Raw genomic sequence first — 17296 nt, forward strand, 5'->3', positions numbered from 1 at the left:
AAGAGTTAAGGTGCGGCTGATGTAAAGGTGCGGCTGCTGTGAATGGGACTGATTCATGACCCACGGCGGTATTTTTTTGGGCCGATTAGAAACTATCCTTTCAACAACATGAATTAAACATGTGACTTACCTACGTGACTTTACCGAAAAAACCTAAGAAGATGAATTAAACACTGATATTTTCAACTGGACGCGCTGAATGTTTGAGCATTTCTCCTTGATGGGCTATTCTCGGATTGTAGTCTGACCTTGACGTAAAGTGCACTCTGACCACTTTTTATTCAAGTTACGTGATAGATGCGTTGAATAATGCAAGCTGTGCCGTTGCCTCCTCCCGGGCCTGGTTAGTCGGGACATTTGTGATATCTCAAAACCGACATTCGTCTCAGTATGAACCTCGCTAATGACGTGTGAAGCGTGCGAAACAATTATTTTAAATTACGTTTTATCTTGACAAAATATTGCAACGATCTCGAAACTGCACACCTGACAATAGTTGTATCTCATATCAGTGGTTAGAAGGTGTGATCCAAGCCAATCCCCATCGAGGCCTGCCGTCCCTCCAGGAATGATAAGTGCTGTAACACTTTTTGGAAAGTGTACAGTGGTGGTCCCGTGCATTGACATCCCCCATCCATGAGAATGTGACATTTCGAGACTAAGGGCCAAGAGATGAGTTCTGTCATTGCTCATTGAAGCAGGTTTTTTTTGTTACTGCTGTATAATCTGAGAACAGTTGTGAAACCCTCAGTCTTGATCTTACAAAAATGCATATTAAACACACGACCACGACACGTGATATCACAGACGCGGCGATCACCACTGAACACATGGGTAAGAGATGATCATCACATTTATTCAACGGGTCTTGGGTGCAGACAGAACAAAACTTGGTCTTTAAAGTGAACGCCGGGTGTAGAATATCAACGTGTTAATGTAAAACGCCTGTAAACTCAGACTGTACGTTCTTTAAAGGAGTTACAGATGACAGTACAGATCAGGTATTCTACAAAGCGGGAACATTTGCATCGCTCTCCAATGTTAACTCATTTATGCCGAAGCTCTCCCACCACGCGGTGCGATCGTTCCTGCACAAGCTCCCACAGCTAGGAACGAAACGTTGGACATTTCGCCCTATAACTCGTGGTACAACCCGCAAACGCATCGGAGAGCCATGCAGCACACCCGCGTACGCAGTGGAACATTTGAAAGGTGTATATTACAAAGATATTCTAAAATAGAGGATGCAAAGGCTGTAACGTTACAACTATTGCCACTTCCAATGTCAATTTTCATTTGCAGCATTCGTCAAAGTTGCCAATTCGGGAGTGAAAAAAAAACCGCTTACATTTTCGAGACGTGACTGGCTCAGTCATATGACAACCACCCCCCTGCCAACCTCGCCTTAATTTTGTAAGCAGAAGATTCTACATTACATACGCAGTTAGCTAAAAAAGATAGTTTCATCCGTACGGTAATTTCCGCCGGCAATACAAAAATGCACCCGTGCCTCTATAACCTCTGAAAAATAAATGCCAAACGAATGTGGCTGCCTTTCTTCAGGCAATGAACACGACAGCAGCCCGTTGTGGTGGTGGGGAGTTGTGCTGTGGTCGGTTGATTCGAGATGGGCTGAAATCGTGCCCCATGGCTGCTCCACGGGCAATAACCTCCCAAAAGTGGGAACACCGACAACCCTTGTCCGTTTGTTCATACAAATACATTTGCCCACCCCTCTTAGACCTACGTGGTCTTCACATTCGTCGTTTCAAAAGTAAAACCGAACATAACGGTACACAAAGCTGGCCAAGTGGGGCCATAACGTGGGGGCCCATAACATGCGATGTCAAACTTGGGAGTGGAACCCACCGGCGTTTGGTGGCAGAACGCTGCGCTCTTATAATGCATGTGCACGCGTATGCGAATGTTATAACGGTTTAATATTTTTGTTCAAACTTTTATACTTTTTAAAACTTTAAAACTCGCGCTGTGATGCTACGTGTATACATGTAGGCAGCAATTTTAAGCAACAGTTTTCGCTCTCTTTAAGTGGCAGTGTACAGTTAATCGTGGTAATTCGCTATGGTGCACAGACACCCACATTATACGATGTGGTTGCGTGTGTTCATATGACAGTACTTGTATACAACTTGAAATATAAATTGTTCATTAATGGTGCACTGTACGAATATTAAACCGTGATAGAAAATTTCCACGACCATCACTTGAACTTTGTATACCTACAATCAACATACATTTTCGTAGTAGTAGTCATATGACAAATACTTTTCTATTTAAAAATATAAATAGATGACATAAAACTCTAAATCTCTTTTATATAGTCTAGTAAAATAAATAAGAACTACATAATCTGCACTCTATGTGTATCCTTCCACTCGCACACAGGAAAACCAACCTTAATAAAATCGTTAATCAACAATAAAATGAAAGTTAATGTTTCAAGCGAAATAATGAAAACATAATTTTAGCATACATGAAAATAAAACAACTTAAGTATATAAATTAATTCGTCTGAGAAGTTGTTGAACAAATATTATTCATCTTTGCCTACTGTTGATTGTTGTTCCACAGCAGACTTTTTTTTCGACGCGGAACATCTGTCCATCGCAAGCGAGAGGGATTGGACTCAGGACTTCGCTAAACATGTAAACGACGAGGGCTCCAAATGAAATAATTAAAAATCCGAATCACACTCAGAGAGTGTTCAAGTTATATTGGCGAGCACTGCATTAGATTGTTGTACATGGGGGGGAGGGCAGTTGGGAGTTACTACACTGGCCTCATCATGTGCTGTCAGGGCGATTAAATCGGTTGAACCACAGTTTCCTTTTTTAAACAAAAAAAAGCGACATGAGTACAAAACTAATGAAAGCCCAATGTACACTTGTGGGGATGCCACGATGTGCTGCAAGTGGATGTGTATAAACGTGTGTATGTTGAACTTCTTTCGCACCGTATGTAGCCAACCGTGATAATAATCTGAGGTGCGGGGGAAGGAAAACAAACTAAACACAAAACGCAGTTCTAAAGAAATGAGTTTTCAATTTGCCCCAAGGCAATTCAACTGCCGACTCTTAAGGACGGAGCTAGGTAGTGAAGGCTGCCATCTTTTCCTTATAGAATAAACCGAGCAATGTTATTTAATCAATAAAAAATAAAACTACGACTGTGAGTTACTGTACAAATGTAAGGTGTATGGTGTTGTTATAACACAAAAATATACATGCTACACATTCAATATATCTAGTGCAAGACAAGCTTATACAGCGTCTGCCAAATATTGGTTACATGGCAAGGGACTTGCAGGACTTAAAAACAAGGTAAGCATCAAAGAACGTAGGAACAAGTCATAGCAGTACTTGTAATACAACTATGTCATCTATGTTACTGCTTTTTAATGTACAGAAATTGTTTACTGCTTTCATCCTTCTTGAACGCGATGTGGCTGCAGTGTTGGCGCTCCCACAGACTCAACAAAACAAACCAAATCAACGTATCAAAACACCAGAAAAGAGGAACGTTTGACGTGCGGAAAACAACAACGTTATTTATTGGGTAAGCTTGCGCTAGAGTGCTTAAGCATAGCTGTATTTATTTTACACTCAACTTACTTTACTGCTAAAGGGTTGACATTCTCGGGTAAAAAACAAAGTTACATTGTCAGGTAAAATAATGTGTATAAAAAAAATCCAGCCAATGATAAAGCAATTAAAATAGCTCCACAGGCAAACTGCAGCACAGTGGAGAGTTTACAGTTTTCAAGAACATGTCGAATTCTCGTCGCGATTCCACACCACCGCCAGAACGAACCGATTTCCTCACTGCCATCTTCATCCCGTTACCTAAACAAAGACAAGAGTGCATTTATAACGCGTATATTTAAAAAGTGTGGTAATGCTTATTTGCACGGTTGTTAATTTTAGGCGGTGTGCAATATAAATGTGTACCCAATTTACCACACCCCCACCCCCCTCATGTGCACACAAACACACACTAATTCTAGATTTGAAGCTTTCGTGACTGCAAGGAATCATATTCTTAGGTTTTTTTCTGGTAAAGTCACGTAGGTAAAACATCAAAATTAATTAGAATAAAATAAAAAAAATCACGACGTTTCGGAGGCAACACAAGTCTCCGTCATCAGGTGGGACCGTCACAGCCGAATTAGCTGCATCAAGTGAGGCAATGATTCAAGAAGTAATCCCTTAAAAGCAAGTTGAAGGGGGGAGGAGAGGGGGGGGAGCTCATCAGAATGTGGTAGCCAATGAATGGAACGCATCGGGAGGGAGGGGGGCGGGGCCAAAACAATGGACGACGGCTTGGACGCGGTTGCTGCTGCACACGCCAAGACAATGGACAGAGAGGGGGGAGGGGAGGTCTGATACACATGATTGACAAAAGAACGAAAATGCCCATGTTTATACCAATGCTGGCTGAACAATGAAGAGAGCACTGCCAAAAAATAACTGGGGATGTTAACACTCGGTAAAGTAAAGTAAAATAGTGCCTGTCAGATAAGATGGTCCAAAAAAGTGTATCTGACAGGCACATCCCCAGTTATTTTTTGGCAGTGCTCTCTTCATTGTTCAGCCAGCATTGGTATAAACATGGGCATTTTCGTTCTTTTGTCTATCATGTGTATCAGACCTCCCGTCACCCCTCTCTGTCCATTGTGTTGGCGTGTGCAGCAGCAACCGCGTCCAAGCCGTCGTCCATTGTTTTGGCCCCCCCCTCCCCCTCCCGATGCGTTGTGCTTGGCGCCCCGTGCTGTCTTTGAGCCCCGCCCCCCTCTCTCCCGATACGTTCCATTCATTGGCTACCACATTCTGATGAGCTACCCCCCCCTCTCCTCCCCCCTTCAACTTGCTTATAAGGGATTACTTCTTGAATCATTGCCTCACTTGATGCAGCTAATTCGGCTGTGACGGTCCCACCTGATGACGGAGACTCGTGTTGCCTCCGAAACGTCGTGATTTTTGTTTTTATTTTATTTTATTTTCATTAATTTTGATGTTTTACCTACGTGACTTTACCGAAAAAACCTAAGAATACACTTACACTATTGGCTGGTCAATCAAATCCACTAAAAGTGGCATGCAAACAAACAAACAAAACAAAAATCAAAATAAGGTCATTACAAATTATTTGGCGAAGCAACATTCAGATGGAATATAAAACAACACAATTGCCATCATGCGTGTATATGCGTATGCACAGTAAGACTGGGAGCAAAACCCCGCCGTGCGTGCAATGCCACATTGTAGCAATTTGCACCACGATTTTTCTACCCTAACCCCAACACAATCCCCAACACGTGTTCAATGACCTCTCACACGTTACTCGCCCAGCCAGGACTGCATTTCCTGCCTGAAAAGGTGGCGGCGTGTCACGTCAAATGCAGGATGCGCATTGCATTATGGGTGTCCATCGATGGAAAATGAACAAGCAGCTAAATGAGAGCCAACATGTACATTTTTACGTAACCCACTTAATATGCTCAAGACTGAAAACCAGTGGCATTTAAGTCACGAAGAAGCCTGTTAAAGCAGCAGCCCCTTTGTGTAATGTCTGATATTAAGTGGGTTACACCGAAATCAATAGAGCAATACTGTGGTATATTAAATAATGCACTCCACAGCAGCCAATGAAGAAGTTACAACAGCACTTGCTAAACAATTAAAAAAACATGTTACTGGATCAGTGCTCTACTTGGGCAAAATTATTAATCGAGGTCAAACATATAAAAGTACCAAAAATCCCCAGAGTGACATTTTAATACCACAATATGACTCAATTGTTTTATGCTGTATCTGTTGACACAAGGCAAAACAATGAATACATTTGAGATTAGTACAGATGGTGATGTGATTGACTAAACATGAATACTGCTCTGTGCCTACGCCGAGCAGCACAAGCACATAATTTGAAGCACATGAAAAAACAAAGACAATGTTGAAACAACAACAACACGATCGAGATGCACACACATGGAGACAAATGGATTTCCCTTGGGCCTAACAAGCCAGTTTCGTTGAAAAAGGAAGGGGATTTTTTCCCCCCAGTTTAATTCTGCAGTGAAATTACCCAACATGCAAAGAATGTCCCAAGGCGATGCATCCTCCTGCTTTGTGATGTAAGCACGGTTTTACAGGCTGCTGTCAATCCACTGCCGGACAAAGGCCCACGCCAAACACCGTATTAGTCTCAGTGGTTTCTTGACCGTACTTAAACATGCTGGTTCGTTGGGGGTTGGCGATGGGGGTTGCCCAGGATATATAGATATCACTCGTCACTGATGTAAACCGTGGCCAAGAATTTAACCCAGGTGACCGTGTTCATAGCTCTATGGCGAGGACCACGACTATATTACCACTCTTCCGCTGGAAATATATTTTAAATGTGCACTCTATTTTAGTTCATCCACCACCTTTAAACTAAACATGTGGGGAAAAAACCTGGATGTAATGAATGCTAAAGCCATTCCTAGCAGTCTCAACTGTTGTGTGTGTGTAATTGAAACACAGTCATTAAAATAAACAGGCCATAATATATACCAAAGGTAACAGAGGCAAGAGTGTGCTAACCGGGAGTCAAACATCCTGCAAAACACAACTTGGGAGTAGAGATGTGTAAACAAAAGTGGCACCAAGGCAAGTTGAGTGTAACTCAATCCTGGACAGATTGCTGCCATGGTGTTTAGAGAATCTCACTCTACTCAACATCAACATCCACAGAATCCACAGAAACCGTACTGCGTACAAGGAATTCATATATCGCTTCCCCGATAAGGATGAAGTTTCGATGGGTTTGTTATGGAGGAGCAAAACTAAACGACTCCACCTTCTCGTACGGACGTTTAAACCATGCTCCGAGCCCAGCCCTTTCTTCGTGGCCAATCAAAGGCTGCATCCAATAAGCACATCGGTGCAAGAAATACCAAACAGCCGGCTTGCCAAACAGCATCCACTGGGTGTGCAAGCACGCGGTTCGGTAGAGTTTCCTGAATAACATTTAACGTGCAACCACGTGTGGAAAGAAACCACATTGCAAACGAGGGCAAGCACGTGCGCAAACACACACAGTCCGCATGCTGATGCTATGAAATCCGTATTAGAGCATTGTTAGTATGCACCATGCGTTGGCTAGTTAGTACGGTTAGGGTGTTGGGACTGAGCGGCGGGGTTGGTACTTACTACCCTGGTTATCTTAGGGTTGCTCTCCCCACTCAGCTTGCCTGGGAGGGGTCAAGGCTCGGGGACAACGCTCCCAGCTCTCTCCACAGTAGGGGCTGCAGGTTCGTTGTGCATAGCGGACAAGCGTGGGCGCATGACGGAGGCTCAGTTCCAAACGCAACATGTTTATCAGTCGTGCATGTTGTCTGTTTCGAAATCAAAACTTCTACGCGTATGTCGAGGTGTTTTTTGCGATTGTACCGCTTATATGCTCCTTAGGTTATTAAGGTCACAACAGGAAATGGTATGCAACAAAAAGGCGTTTTAAACCCGCTTGTTCGCTATAAAATGTTATATAAATGTTCACGTACTGGTCATTACCTGCCACTGAACTAACGCATGCATCCCAATGAACAGCGCTACACGTCAGGAGATGGACACTGCCCGGCATGCACATTGTTAACGTGCGTTAATAAAAGGGTGGATGAGGGAATGAATGGAACAGCCATGTGAGTTTGATATCCAAATTTAAAGTCTTTCCGTTTACCTTTTTGCAACAGGATTGTCAATGCCATGGGACTGTCTTGTCTGATAACCATTACTACCAAAATCCATACTGAAACAAAACATTGCCAAGATTCGTAAATTGTTTAAATAAATATGCAAAACTTTTTTACGTGTAAAATTCTGTATTTAATGCAGGCTATGCACTCAAGGCCACAGCGTTCATAGGCTTAGTCGGAGCTGTTTCAAGCCCAAGAGCCAATGTATTTGGGTTAGAGGCTTTAGATTGGCAATCGCATTGGCCCCGATTTAGGGGGCAGACACATTGGCCTGACGAAGTTACTCCTATCGGCTCCATGCTGGGAGGCCTTTTCTTTAAGAAACCTGAAACTCTAGAATTTCTTAAGGGTATCAGGCGTATGCCGTCGACAATGACGGGACAGCAGATTTGATGACATGCAGCAATTGATTGAAGATTTTTTTTGTGGGAAGCACTTGCCAGCGGCAGATCCTTCACAGCACTGGTTACTGTTTGCACTGGCAGGATAAATTAAGACTTCGCCCTGAACGCGTGACTTTTAGTTACAAGTCTGCTGAGACAAAAAATACTTCAAAAAACATATTTTAGAAGACGAAAAAGCCATGGACGTTAGTATTATATTATATGGATCAAATCACAGCTGTTTTACTGTACATATTCATGTGGTGTGAAAATATTTGAATTGAATTATAAAATGGCAATCTACATTGCATGTCCAGTATAATGACTTTATATATAATAATTTTAATAATAAAAAAATATTTTTCACATTTTACTTGTACAAAAGAGCGGTTAGACTTAATGGTAAATTATTATTTTAGACGTGTGACAATTGCAAAAAGAAGTTTACAAAAACTAAACTGAAGAAGAAAACATCTTACTTGGTCATAGGTATGTGTTCATCTCTAAAAAAAATAAGGCAATTAATGATTACTTTTTATCTTTTAACACTGTGAGAATGTGCATTGTTCAGTCTATACCACTGAAAGAACATAGAAACCAATGACATTAATTAATTTGTTGCAAGGGTATTTATTCCCCATCACATGGGACTCTTATAGAATCCATCATTACTGTGTTACAATCCCCCCATATTAGTAGATTCTTACCAATTATAATAATGGGATTGCCACTCATCTCTACTGGCTCCTGTTGAGCCAGAGGTGGAAATTCCACATTCAAACGACGAGAAACGGGCCATGTGATGCACAATCTTAATTTACTACGAAACTGCCACGTCAACGTCTCGACCCTGGAGGGGACGATAGGCTGAGTCGACCCCCCAACCGACATTATAACTCATTGCACCCTTCTCATAGTGAGTCGAGTGCTTCGCTATAGCACCACTTAAACCCTTTAACACGGCTCAATAGTCTCCGTATTACATAAGAAACAAATTCGGTATCTCGCATTAATCAAATACTCGTAGATAAATTTTACTAGAAAATGGCCTGATATTCATAGAAAAAAAACCCACAGCATTGAAATTCGTAATGTGCTAGAACTCCCACAGCCAAACCGTAAACAATGTGAACTTCTGTGCGCTGCACGTGTATTATTATCATATCACTGAATGTAAGAGAAGTAGAGTGGCGTTATTAGCGCGGATGGTAAACTGAGAAAAGAGGCTCACAACAATTTTACATTTGCTAACAAAACAAAAGTGTGCAGTTGCGATGAGAAATGCATGCAGAATTTTGCAATATAAGAGAAGAGGCAAAAATTCCAAAGTGGAACAAACAAAAAAAATAACACGACTTAAAAAGTAGGAATGGTTATCAGAAGGTAAAATGCCAGATCCCCGACACTGATGAACTGCAAAAGGCGAAAAAGAGAGACAGGGCAGGCATGAGATCACATGACAAGTGGGCAAGCAGGGTTCCAGGCCAACCGCAGGCAATCAGTGTTTGTGTCTACTCCTGTGGATGGAATTAACGTTGACATTTCCTGCCTTCAACGCTTACGCCTACTCTATCAGCCGTGTGTAAACCAAGTCCCTGTATTAATGCCCCTTAAAACACCTCGCCCAATCACTGAGAAATTAACGTACGGTACATTGTTTAAATCTACATGGACCCCTTGATGAGACCATTTTAAGCTGATGCTTCTTGATTCCAAGAAGATTTAAGATTCACATTTAAGAGTCAGCGGCAGGAGGAACAAAACCAAAACACAAACACACCGTGCACACCACAGTAATAACAACAGAGACAGGGAAACCTCAATCGCTTTGGAAGGGTAAGTAACAAGCAGCGGAAGGAATTGAAACCTAGGTAAACGTCCATTGCCCTATGCGGGTGTTGAGGTATGTACACACATTGGTTTAATAATTATTAAGGTAAAGCCGATGACGAGATATAGGACTGTCAGTCTATTGTCCGAATACCATTTTCGTCTTTAGCTTCAAGTGTCCATTACTTAGTAAAATCAGAGGCAACAAAAGCACAGTTAGTCACTACGCCTTAGCAGCACCTATCTATACAGGATGTAAATCATTTATATAGAAGGGCAAAAGGTACATTCCACTGTATTAAGCATCTGTTGCAGTTTTTCATTTTCAGTTTCATTTATTTGGTATAGCCCTGTGAGCCATTCGGCTCTTGAATTGGGTGCAAACGCAACAAACAAAAACATGAACAAGAAAACATCTTAAAGTGACTATGTGACTATGTGCAAACAGAAAATCCAAGAAAAGACAGCAAAATATTGCAGAAAAAGCACCGTACACCAGCATCACTGGCTTCACAATTTATACAGTTATAAAACTACCTGGGCCACGCAGCGAGGATAAGCCACTCGCTAAGAACGACAAGTGCCCGTTTTGCCTCGCTCTTAACGTGGCCGTGGTTTCACGACTTTTTTTGATCGCGTGCTACGAGTATTTGGACGTACACGGCAAAGCAGATTTCACACGGCACTCACTCATCGTACACGTCCTCGGTGTCCATGCGCCGGTAGTATTTTGCCAGCTTCACGGCAAAAATGATGCTCGGAATTAAAAACACCGTCGCCCAACCGAGGCCAAACCAAAACGCGTTCTGAAAAAAAGAGACGAAACAAATATATTAGCCTTCAACGGACTGTCGGGGAAAGTGCTATTTTCGAGCCCCTATTAAGGCTGGCATGGCACACGAGGGAGGTGGATAGGTGGCCAACACTATGCCTCGCTGGGCCACCTTTGTCTTCCCAGTGCTGATGTTTACACACCACACCAGGCATGCATTTAAGGCTGAGTTGACCAACAGGAGGCCCTGGACCGGTTCAGATAATCGTCACTGATGTTGGCTGTAAGCGGGAATCGAACTTGGGTCACCGGGTTCGTAGCGCAGTGCGCTAACCACAGGAAGAAATCTAGTTTCCTCCAAAATGTCTAATTATTCAGAAAATGTCCCAATGCAGGACCCTTGTGCCAAATGCTACTCTCTGGTACACAACTCAGTGGCGTCTCTCACCAGCGAGTCCATCACGTAGCTGCACGCAATGATGTCCACAGAGTCGACCAGATTGGAGACCGGTTTGCAGGTGGCCACCTTGTTGGAAATCTGCACAAAAGAGTGGAAGCCATACTCATTGGTTCTTTCGGAAAAGTCACGTAGGTAGAAAAATAAAATAAAATAGAAAATAATATATCACGACGTTTAGATCGCAACACAAGCAGTCGTCCTCAGGCGGAAAAAAGAATCCAGCAGTGGAACTGCTGAACCAGGCAGAACACAGCGAGAGAGCCGTTACAACAAAAGGTTATATATGTGTGAGCTTGAAATCAAGATTAAAAGAGTGGAACTTAGCGGACACGTAAATCGATATCCGTCCGAGTGGTCTTATAGCTCCCCACAATCAACGTATTTAAGGGCCTGAGTATTGAATGGCACCAGGTGTTGTATCGGTGGAAGAGACAAGAAGAACCAGACACGAACTTGTGCAACATCGACCTGCGGGTTGTATTTGGGCTCAACAGCACAGCACCCGGGCACAGGTCTGGGGCGCTGTCACCCCTGCCCCAACAGTTCGAGGGGCGGCTTCTAACAAGCGAGCGACACTGGTTAGAAAGCCACTACCTGGTCCCTCACTCCCTGGCAAAACGGTGAAGGCGTCAACTGCAGGACATCCAATACAAATGGGCTGTACGTTTACAAAAGAACCTATACACAGCGCTTGCATGCAAACGTGGGTATCTGTGCCACACCTTCCAATCGACTTCGATTAAACCGGACTCCAGCTTTCAATTTGAGTGGTAAACATGCGGTGTTGCACCTACTTAATAATGTTCCCAGTTTCACGGTAGATATATGTTTGTGATTAAGAATGCACATAATAAGTCAAGTCAGTGGGCTACTAACAGGTGTGCATTGTATAATTTGTGCAGCTCTCATGTACTCACGGAAAACTTTGTCCAAGTAACGTAACTCTCAAAGTATCCTATTATAGTCTTCATATAGGTCTTCGTTTCCTTTAAAAAAGACAAATATTGCAATGTGTTACGATTGCTGAAAAGGGTCGATGTAACTTTTCTGCAAGGTGCTTTCCCTAAAAATGTTTGTTCGTAAAGGTCTCATTTGTTACCAATGCATCCACGAGGCTTGCAACTCAAATTACTTGGCTGTACAACACAAATCCTTCTTACAAAACTGAAGCAATTGAAAGAGATATTCTTTGCTCAATGGACCTCACCCAAAATTGACTGACTGAATTGAGGAATATTTCCTAAAACACATTTTCTCGAAGGAAACTTTTATTTCAACATTCCGCATTACAAATAATATGATACACATGGCATTTTATTCCATAGTGAAGGAGAATAGACAAGACAGTAACACAAACATAACAACTTACCCCAATGATAACCTGTGAGGCATTGTTATTGATGAGACTCTGGGCGATGTCCAATTTGTCAATGACTTCTGTAATCTCACTCTAGGATTCACACACACACAAAACATTTAACACATTTTTTTGTCTCTTTTGCAAGTGCGTTAAGTGCACGTGTGGATAAGCATGTCACAAGCCCGTGTGTGTCCACGTGGGCCCACACATACGTGTGATATTTATTGTTAGATGTAAAGTGACGTTGGTACGCAAATTCCAATCAACAATAACCATCAACAGACATTATTTCATGATCTGGATCAATTTGTGTCCGTGATCAAACTCTAGTAAAATATTCTACGTGGTGAATTAAGTCTCATTTCACTGGAGTAGCTATTCAGTGTGAATGTGATCACAAGTCCCAACCTGCAGAGCAAGGGATGTCCTCTGGAGAGAGTTCAAACTCTTGCTCAAAGTACTCTGAAAACAACAACAGAAATGTTAAGCACTCATTTCGGAATTAGTCAACAACAATAAATTAAAGAAATATTTTATTACGTACAACACCATGTTAAAGGGTACATCAACATGCACGAGTATGAACGTTACTGTAAAAGTTTTCTGCGGCCGTGCCATACGGCTCTCCGGTATGCGTTCGGGCTGCGCCGCATAATTTTTTTTCAAAGACCGACGTTTTTCTCCACGTGCTGGTTCATTCAAAAGCTCTCCGGCACGTGGAGGGAAACGTCGAGCGCTGTGGTGCGAGCCGGAAAGGCTTCGGAGAGCTACAAGTATGAACATTCATCAACTTCCACTTCGAGTCTTCCCCTTCACAGTACAGGACACCAAACGGAAGTGATTGTGATTCAGAGAGAGAGATTGTAACATTTCCATTAAGAGACAAGGAGACGGAGTAAGGTTGATAGAAAAATAAAGATTCTCTTACCCTTGCTCCAGTATATTTCTTATTTAGTGTATTGGATGAGAGCGCAGCATGAATGGAGAAAAGTACAAGTCAGAAAGTGGGCACTGTCATTAATTTACATTCCTTGTAAAAAATATATAAAATAGGTGAAAAAATAATCAGAAGGAACATTTGAAAGGGAGGGGGAAATGAAAATGAAGGAAATATGAAGACAACATTTTTTTTTAAGAATTCATACAAAAGTGAAAATTGACGAATGTTTAAATAAACACAAAAATAGAAAATATAAACCAAATACACACGTAACAAAATATACATCAACATAAACTGCGACTGGGAGGTATACACAACACGCGGCTGCCCTTGCCCAGACTGGAAACTGTACAGGTCAAGATAACCTCGGCCACAAGCCAAATACGCTGTGATGGAGGCAAAACACCCAGTTGTATTTGTAGGAAATATTAACAACACTGTCATCTCCAAGATAACCCCAGTTTTTGGTAAGGGAAGCCCCACAATTGCACCCAGTAGACCACCACCAATCACTTTAAACATAAACATCAAAGCACTTACTCTTTAAACATTTACCTTGGAGTCACAATGTCAAATCGGAACACACGCTCATGTTCAAAACACAACAATAACAAACATCTTTAAACATTAATTTTTATCATTAATAAGCAAACAATTCACGCCTCCATTTTGAAATGTCAACGACTGTGGAGGCTTGTTACTGGCGACGGAGGTTTCGATTATACACGGGTGTTTGCACCGTGGCAGCGCACCCAGCCTGGCACAAGCGCTGTGGTGACATCACCGCCACTTGGTGGCGAATAGCGGCTGTTGTATCAGACAAGGGGAACACGCCGTGTCCCACGCGTAGTGCTTAAATTTGTAGCAATGGAGGTGTTGTTGAAGAGTGGGGAACCACCACCACCTCCATCCGTCACACAAGTCTGGCCTGAGTGAGGTGTACCCCATTATGGGCCCTCACGACCGGATTATCGGTACCTGGCTGTGGATCCAAACTCTGGTTAGTCGTGGGTTCAGCAGCAATATGCACAGCGCACATTATTACAATTCATATTTCACGATCGACAAGGTTGTTGTTGTTGTTAGACCGTATTTTGTGCAAGAAAAATATTTATACAGGAGAAGCTGGATACAAGCACACTTTATATAAGCACAGTTCTGATATAAGCAATATCGAACATTACACTGGTGGAGGGAGTCCAAGGGCAACTTCTGATACAAGCACACTTCAGATATGAGCAAACCTTGCTTTGCTCCCAAGAGGTGTGCTTATTTAATAATTATTTAATAACAAAATGCCTTCCATCTCATCTCGAACATTAGAAGGGGAACCCCTCCGTAGCAGCTGTCCCTCTATGGAAAAAAGTGACTCAGAACCAGCCTACAAAGTAGGAATTAGTCTGCCAGTGGGGGTGGTAATTGCTACGTGTAATTCCAATTGAGTATTTTGTGATCCTTTTTTAAAATTTGGCAAATTTAGACGATGACGCCAGCGCATAACGTATGGCCCACTCTTTTCAAAAGCCGTCAAGGGATCTTTAACGTCCACTGTGAAGCAGGCAGCGCGTACCTTACGATGTATACACCCGCAGAATGAACCAGGGCCTGTCAGATTCGAACCGCGAACCTCCTGAACAGGCGGCCTAACGCTGGAATCACTGGGCTATGTCATCACTCCATATCCAGCTTCTGCTGTACACAGAACCCAGCCACCACTACGGTGTGTAACGCTGCTAGTGTACGTGTGGTGGTATACGATGCGGTAAATGGTGAGGTGCACAACCCATTGATTGGCAAGGCATACAACCCAGGCCATATTACGGTGTGTAAGCCAGCAATAAGTAAAGCACAAACCACTGGTAAGGTGTACACACCCGAATAGCATGATTGGCTATGTACGGCGAGAATTAAGTTCAACATGCATACATACAAAGTGCACAACCCAAGCCGCTGCGATGAAGTGTACAATGCCGAACATTGGTGGAGCAAAGGGCCCAAGGCAGGTTACCAGCAGGACACAGTGCTCACCATGCTGCTGTTGAGAACTACCACTTGGTTATAATGAATCCAGCGGATGCTCGCCGCGTGTCCCCGCAGCGCGTTAGCCAGTGCCCCGCTCTGCAGCCACAAACAGTCGCACGCAAACGTAAATCATCGTGAATCAAACGCAAATCATCGTGCACAACCGAACAGAGTCGACCAAACAAGTGCCCCTCGTGCGTTAAAAATAAACACAACTCTCTTAAAGCAAACTCATGATTTTTCCCAGAACTCTCCCCCCCCTGAGATTAAGAAAACGCAACTTTAATCATTCGTGCCATTTAGGCTAACTTTAAATAGATACATTAAGGGTCTTACCAGAAAGGCCACATTTATGTACATGAAAGTATTAAATTGGGTTTTACACTGCAGCCCGGTGAATTTTTTTTAAACATAACACGTTAGCTATGATTAAAAGCCCGTGAATGACAGTTCATAGGCGTCTGCACACTTTAGTTTGGCTCATTCCACACTTCAGCTGGGATAACCTGAATTAAACCACATGCAGATTTTTCAAAGCATTGAAATAGAAATATATTTGAGAAAATGGAAAGCGTGCAAGCTTGACAAAACTCACCAGGTTGTTAGCTTTTTCACTGAGTTTATCGGCAAACAGAAGCAGATCAACCTTGGTAATGCCTTTGTTGAGCTGTAAGGAATTAAAAACACAAACTTTAATGTGCAATATTCTACACCAGGGGGCACTACATGCACCGCAGATAAACCCACCAGACTATTTCAGGACAATATTCCCGACTAGACATTACGCAATCATTGAAGGTACATATCACGATGTTTAAATGATGCAGTGATTCAAGGGGATTTGGAAACGCGTGCTTTAGCCAAGCGCTATTGCTCAACTTGGTAGTGCAAATGTCCAGTCATGGACCATGGCTCCCACCAACCAGGGCTGGGGTATTTTCCACACACTACAAAAGGCATTCATTGTAAATACTTCCTTACCACCTCAGTGAGTTATTTCAAATAAAAAAAGACATTTAATTAACAAAGTGCAGACGTCGCCCGTTTATATTTCTGATTGTAATTTACGAAACGAAACAATTTCCACGGTGCAATTTCCACATTGTGTTTTGTCCTTCTCAACGAATACATCGTGCAGTTAAACTGCAGGGTGGGTTCGAGGAACTGCCCCTTCGTTTGGGTCACTGTTGTTCACAGCCAGATGAGCCGGGACTATGAGCGAAGGCCTCACGCTGATACTTTGTTACGACCAGCATCATATCGTCTTAATTGCCCTAACTTAGCAACCACGATCCTCCTCCCGCAGTGTTCATGGCCATGAGAAGCACTGCCTGGGACCCCTTGCCGTGGGATATTTCAAATGTTTCATTGTGGAAAGCGGCTATAATTCCACCCCCCCCCCACCCCGAATCCTTTCAAAGCAGCGATGCAAAACCAAAAACGGATGAGCACGTGTAATTGTATTTTTCCAAGAATGGAAGGCTACGTTTTGAAAAAAACTGCATTATATGTGTACACAAACACCAACATCATTACACAGCTTTACCCAGTAGAATATGAAGGTTTTTAAAAATATCTAATAACATGCCACCTTGCACCGATAAATGCTTCTCATGCATCGCAGGCTGTTAATCATCAGCGTGACATCAGGTTGCGATGACCCCTACTTGCGGTGCGTGTGGCAGCTTTGTGTTTCACAAGCAGATGGTGCGGCGCTTAATTATGGACCACTACACATCACCAAGGTGACCAGAGTGGTGGAAAGTCAGACTT

General features: G+C 42.7%; 1 protein-coding gene across 7 annotated transcripts in view; it reads right to left on the bottom strand.

Annotated features, from left to right (window-relative positions):
* Window positions 1-835: 835 nt before the first annotated feature.
* Window positions 836-17296, bottom strand: part of PROM1 (prominin 1) — a 57651-nt gene continuing 41190 nt past the window's right edge. The window contains exons 17-27 of one of the 7 annotated variants that reach the window (XM_078599573.1): window positions 16119-16190; window positions 15530-15619; window positions 12970-13023; window positions 12571-12651; window positions 12119-12187; window positions 11190-11279; window positions 10660-10775; window positions 8619-8642; window positions 7741-7809; window positions 7218-7309; window positions 836-3863 (exon numbers count right to left, since the gene is read on the bottom strand). In XM_078599573.1, coding sequence (XP_078455699.1) covers window positions 7228-7309; window positions 7741-7809; window positions 8619-8642; window positions 10660-10775; window positions 11190-11279; window positions 12119-12187; window positions 12571-12651; window positions 12970-13023; window positions 15530-15619; window positions 16119-16190 — 747 coding nt within the window. In that variant the 3' untranslated portion in view covers window positions 836-3863; window positions 7218-7227. Of the gene's footprint in view, window positions 3864-7214; window positions 7310-7740; window positions 7810-8618; window positions 8643-10659; window positions 10776-11189; window positions 11280-12118; window positions 12188-12570; window positions 12652-12969; window positions 13024-15529; window positions 15620-16118; window positions 16191-17296 lie in introns of all 7 variants that reach the window. The other 6 variants (XM_078599572.1, XM_078599575.1, XM_078599576.1 and 3 more) reach the window with 6 other exon arrangements.

The sequence above is a fragment of the Lampetra planeri genome, chromosome 12 (assembly GCF_965212315.1).
Source record: "Lampetra planeri chromosome 12, kcLamPlan1.2.h2, whole genome shotgun sequence".
NCBI lineage: Eukaryota > Metazoa > Chordata > Hyperoartia > Petromyzontiformes > Petromyzontidae > Lampetra > Lampetra planeri.